The sequence below is a fragment of the Epinephelus moara genome, chromosome 9, assembly GCF_006386435.1.
Source record: "Epinephelus moara isolate mb chromosome 9, YSFRI_EMoa_1.0, whole genome shotgun sequence".
NCBI classification, from domain to species: Eukaryota; Metazoa; Chordata; class Actinopteri; order Perciformes; family Serranidae; genus Epinephelus; species Epinephelus moara.
This window is the reverse complement of record NC_065514.1, coordinates 26,580,781-26,586,597: the sequence shown is the minus strand read 5'-3', so window position 1 is coordinate 26,586,597 and position 5,817 is coordinate 26,580,781. Positions and strand designations below refer to the sequence as shown.

At 37.5% G+C, this 5,817-nt stretch overlaps 1 protein-coding gene and 2 non-coding genes across 3 annotated transcripts; all 3 read right to left on the bottom strand.

Annotated features, from left to right (window-relative positions):
• Positions 1-1,532: 1,532 nt before the first annotated feature.
• On the bottom strand, positions 1,533-5,238 carry rpl37 (ribosomal protein L37). The gene is made up of 4 exons (XM_050053548.1): positions 5,146-5,238; positions 4,242-4,377; positions 3,634-3,718; positions 1,533-1,643 (listed from the first exon to the last, which is right to left on the bottom strand). Exons 1-4 carry the CDS (start codon positions 5,146-5,148, stop codon positions 1,574-1,576), a joined length of 294 nt encoding a protein of 97 aa, XP_049909505.1. The 5' UTR covers positions 5,149-5,238; the 3' UTR covers positions 1,533-1,573.
• LOC126396115 (small nucleolar RNA SNORD72) lies at positions 2,468-2,547 on the bottom strand. The gene has a single exon (XR_007570527.1). It is a non-coding gene; the product is annotated as a small nucleolar RNA SNORD72 (small nucleolar RNA).
• LOC126396116 (small nucleolar RNA SNORD72) lies at positions 4,448-4,527 on the bottom strand. The gene has a single exon (XR_007570528.1). It is a non-coding gene; the product is annotated as a small nucleolar RNA SNORD72 (small nucleolar RNA).
• Positions 5,239-5,817: the final 579 nt, after the last annotated feature.

The following is a 5,817-nucleotide window of genomic DNA, read 5'->3' as shown; positions in this document are numbered from 1 at the left end:
GTTTTTAAGGATTTATTAGAGCTACCTGATAATAGAGAGTTACAGTAATCCAGCCTTGAGGTAACAAAAGCGTGGACCAATTTTTCTGCATCTTTTCGGGTCAGGATAGGCCTAATTTTCGCAATATTACGCAGATGAAAAAATGCAGTCCGTGAGGTTTGTTTTAAATGAGAATTAAAAGACAAATCTTGATCGAGTATTACTCCAAGGTTTCTTACGGTAGTGGTAGAGGCCAGAGCAATGCCATCTAGAGAAACTATGTAATCAGATAAAGAGTCTCTGAGTTGTTTGGGGCCAAGAACAGTTTATGTATTTTATTGTGCCTTCCATACTTACTGTATCATGTTTGCATGATGTTTTAAACTGTATATTTTTAATATCATTTTAGGTCTACATGTAAAAGCCCAAGGACAAGAATTTAAAATAAGCAATAGCTATAAACTCTCTGTGTACCACATCAGTCCCATACTCTGTATTGGAATTGTGTTTAACGGCATCATCCCTATCAAATAAAAAATAAATAAAATATAGCGTGTTTCGATGATCTTTCTCTCAATATATGGCTTGGTCTAAATCATTCGTCAGCATGTGAATAAGATGTTCAGGTCTCAAGTCTGGTGCTAAAACCATTTTTTTGGTCATCAAGTAAATTTGGTTTTACACATTTACTCCAAAAACTCTAGACTGCAAAAATATATCTCTAAGGATGTTATTTTACCAGGGTTTGCCAGTAGCAGGAGACAAAAGCAAAGAGCCATTTTAGTCATTAAACAATATATTTGATTAACAAAGATGACTGTAAACTGTTTCGTCAAATACATTGTGTGATATCACTGAGGAAGTCTTTGCAATTTGTGAAATGTGCCATTCACAGATACAAAATTTTCTTGCATCCATTACTTTATTTAATGAGCAAGATATTTGATAACATATGAACATTTGACTAAACTCTGACGTAAGAACAGGTGATTTGTGCCGTTTGTTGGATGGTTGATTTTGAATGGATCCAAATAATTCTTGTTCCAGTATTAAAAAGGCAAGGTGTTTCCGTTTGACACCTGAAGCCTGTCATTGTGCACGCTTTGATTAACAGATTTTTCAGCATGTTCGCTACTATTCAAACCAATTGATTTGACTTTTGAAAAGGCATCACGCAAATTAAAATATTTGTCTAGTTTCACAGCCTCATGTGTGCAGCTGAATGTGACTGGTTCAACATTTAAATCTTAATTTTGCACATTTGTTCACGCATTCATTCCAGATGAAGTACCTTGAATTTTTAACTCAAACAGCCCAGAAGCTACAAAACCTCCAACATTAAAACAGGAGTTCAGTGATTTGAAAACATTTATTTCAGGTTTGTGTTTGGTTTGGACAAAAATTAAACTTTACTAAAGATTTGCACAAAATGAACCAAGTGACAAAGTCTTAACACCGTGCGTGTATTTAATCTGTTGACATCAATCTTGACCTGACTTTAGCCATCACTGGTGAGACAATAAGGCTCAAAGATCAAGAGACAAGGCTGAGACTTATGTTTAACATCACATTTATTTAACCAAAAATGTGTCTTTTAAGATGAGCTGGAGGCGGCCACTGCAGCACGTCTGGGTTTGGGGGTGGTGCCTTCCCTGAAACCATTCCTGGAAAACAGAAAAACAAAAAGGTGAGGTCGATGCGGGAAAATACCATTAAAGTAAAGTGATATAACATGGAGGTAAACCCTGGTCGAGAGTCACAAGTCACAGTAATATTCCTAAAAAAAAAAAACCCTTTTAAAAAATGTGCTCAAAACTTTACTTAATGCCACAGTTTGTCTACTGACAGTAGTTACAGGCTGTTAAACTAACTAGCAACGTAACCTGCTAAAAAAACACAGCTGTTGAGAGCTGATGATTAATTCCCAACAAAAAATATTTAATTCTCAGTGACTTGTTGAAAACAGAAGGATAAACAGGAAGTCTGATGCACAAGTGACAGTCACGTTTGGTAAACAAACTGTCATTTTGGTTAAGAACTAAAAAGAAATGAGTCACCTTTCACAAAATTAATGTAGTTAACAGCCCACGCTGTGCTGATAAATCACTGTCGTCTCAGGGGGAGCACAGGTGTAACTAATAACGATGGCTCAGTTCCACTGAAGCGTCCCAGTTAAGCAGCAAGCCCGCATAAACACCAGGCTGCTGGAACTGGCACAGCTAGGCTAAATGAAAACGGGGGCAGTATTAATATTAACAAAGACTAAACTATATAGGTTTGTTTTGCATGAGGGGATATTTGCCATCAAAGTAAAACCTACAGTATGACAACCAATTAAACTACTAAAAAGGTGATTAACATGATTTATATTTTAAAGGTTGTTTGCTTTGCTTGAGACACCTGGAACCTTCAATGCTCAACTTTAAGAAACAACATCTGGGCTCACAAAGAAATCACTCTAATGTCTCTGATCTCGTTTTGCCAATGATGCTTACCTCAGAGAAAACACTGATATCATACTGAATTCATTTGTTCAGACATTTTTTTTTTCACCATCACTGGTAAGCACCACTGACAAGTCTTGTAACAGGACCAAAGACAGGTTGCCAACAGACTCACTGAGGGCAACATTTCTCTGCCAAATGTTCTCTATTTTGTGGTGTGCCTGATGTGACAACACAGCCAGCAAATAACATGCTGTGAAAAAACTATACTGTTCACAAAGTACAGCACACCCCCTGCCACTGGAGGAACATTACAGATAGTCTTTTTCTCTCGCTTTCTGCTGAGTGGAGGTGGGAATGAATCTGTGGGAGTCTACACTTTTCAGTTTCCTGCTGCAAAAATAAGGAAAATTGAAAGGGAAAAAAAGTCTGTTTTTGGCACACTTAAAATGTTGACAGGACACGTTACCACAGATATTTAGTTTACAGCTTCATGTTTATAGTCTCCCAGTGAAAGCTGTTAGGTACATTCAGTTCAACTATCACAACAGCTCAGCCATGAAATGGGTCTTGTGGCTTTTGTAAACATTTGTTTAAAATTGTTTACATTAATGTTTGTTTGCAGATACAACACTTTTCATGATGCAATGTCAACAACACTGATCAAAATATGGTGATATGTGTCATTTCTTATAAGCATGCCTATCTAACATTTACTATTTCACATCACTGCTTGAAATCAATATTAAAACTAGCCAACATCAGCTTCCTCTTCACAGTGAAAAGTAAGATGCTGGAATCTTGCTAAGAGTTTGAAAACACTGAATTAACTCAAGGGCCATTGAAAATGTGTTTGCATTTAATCACTCCTATAATTGTTAAGACACCATAAACACTGTCTGCACTCAAGTAAACGTGATAAACGCTCTACTATTGAGCTGTGCTGACATATTCCAAGAAGGGAGTACAGGCCATCAAGATGCCATTACATTTTTATTACTGATGCCTTTCAGACATAAAAGCACAACACTGAACTGTAGCACAGACAGCAGAACCAACACTATCATCAACTCCTCAAGAAACACTTTAAGTTCTGCTCTGTGTTATAGTAGTGGAGTATATTATATATATATATATATATATATATATATATATATATATATATATATATATATATATACACACACACACACACATCTTCAGATCTTACCTGAATCTGCGGTAGACGACCTTCAGGTGTCTCAGACGGCCAGTTCCAGTGGTGTTCCTCCTCTTGGCCTTAGCGCTCCAGTTGTCTATAAAAACAAACAGAAGTATGCATCAATGCTCAGATGCATTAAAATGCCCATTCTGTAGGCTGTATCTACTTACATAAGTTTACATCAAAGCTGATAAAAATGTACTTTGACCCAAACTATAGAAGCAATGCTTAAAAATATCAGCATCTATCCCTGGTGAAATGATATTTCTTATTAAGTATGTTCCTCTCGATGACAATGAACAATGAATGACTGCTGCTGTCTGGACATTCTCTCTGAAGAGAACAACAATGATTTCTCAAGGTGCACATATCAAGCAACACTGTAAGAATTATTTATTAAGTAAAAGCTCCAAATGCAAAATGTAATATGTGGGGGGCACCATATCATAACCAAGGGTGGGTTCTGACACAACCATAATCAAAACATGACGTGTCCCTTTATTACATAAGTACCAAAGACAGTCCCCTGCATGTTTACCTGCCCATTTTGGAATCAGCAGCACACTGTGTTATGAGTAAAAGAATTGTCTCAATATTAAACACATAAGATGACTTACACTTTCTTTTGCGCTTCTCTGGGTAGCCACACTTGCCACAGGAGGACTTCTGCAGATGGTAGGCCTTGGACCCACAACGACGGCACAGGGTGTGCGTCTTGTTCCGGCGCTTACCGAAAGATGAAGTTCCCTTCGTCTGAGAGATAAGAACATTAGGGAGTCAGGCACAGTTCTCAAAGACTTCCAGGCAGGTTAATGCTCAGGCAGTCTTGTCTCAGCACAGAAATAAGAATCACAGTAATTCATATGTTCAGACATTTGTGTTTGAAAACATCACTGACAAGACTCATGTGGCAGCAATCACACCTGATGCTGATTGTAATGGCCGCAACAACACTCAAACGCAGCCTCAGTATTGGCAATACTACAAACAAATTAATATAAAGCCTCAAAAGCTAGAATCTCGTTCGGTTCTCCATGTTGAGCTACAACATGGCGTTTACATATCTTTCTTTTGAGTCTAATGCTGACAGTGTGTACATGAAGCACATTCATTGCTACCCGAAGTGACTAGCCGGTTATGCTAACCGCAATGGAGAAGCTAGTAAGCCATATAGCTTTCTTCCATTACCTTTACAAGATGAATAATAACACTGCTGAATTCATGGTAAACTAAGGGGTATAACCGAAGATATTCGGCGTAGTTTTACGGCTCTCTGGTGTCCTCTCGGTTAAATTAGGCCCATTCTGAACCCTGAACCTCAATGCTATGAGCAGCAAAGAAATGCTGGAGAAGTGCGACAGAAACAGCGATAATTTTATTAAAATGAAACCTCATCTCAAAAATACTTTACCCAAACTGTTAGGTTATTTATCCGACATCGAAACAACAACAGCCCGTGTCAGATAAACGGCACAATGAACAGATGTTCAAAGATTTTTGTCTGCCAGCATTTCAGCTTACCATTTTCGTCCGGTGGCTAAGGGAAAAGAGACCGGAAGAGGAGCCTGTGCGGCATCAAATCACATCCGCGCTGCTTCCTGTGTAACACAGAAATGTGACCCCATGTAGCATTTGGCTAACAAGCTAAAATAAACGTTATTTTTTACCTGCCCGAGCCTATTTTTGACGTATTTAAACAAAAACAAAAAAACTTTATAATACAATGTTATCAAAACGCCCAATAATTTATGTTAGGGCATTTGTTGCTCATGAGGCAGGCAATTAATACAAACAGAAATAAAAGAAGAAGAAAAAAAGAAAAATACTGCTACACTGAAACTCACCACATATGTTGAACAAAACTAAAAACAGATATGAACAACTTAGTGTAAAACTTCATATATTAAAAATATTTTAAAAGGTAGTTGATCATTTGTGAACAGGTATGCCCTAATAAAGGTCAAGGGTCAAGCCATGGAAGGCTTACCAAGAATATGGTTGATTGCCGCTGTCATTCTTGCATAACGTTGCTGACCCAATTGAATGGGTTCAAGTACACTGGTTTGTTCATTAGTGTAAAATGGAGCATATGATTTAAAGGTGGATTAATGTTGTGCAGCTAAGTATGGGCCCACAGTATCATGTACTCTTGATGTCAAAATAGTTTTGTTTTATTTGATAGTGTGCTTTTTT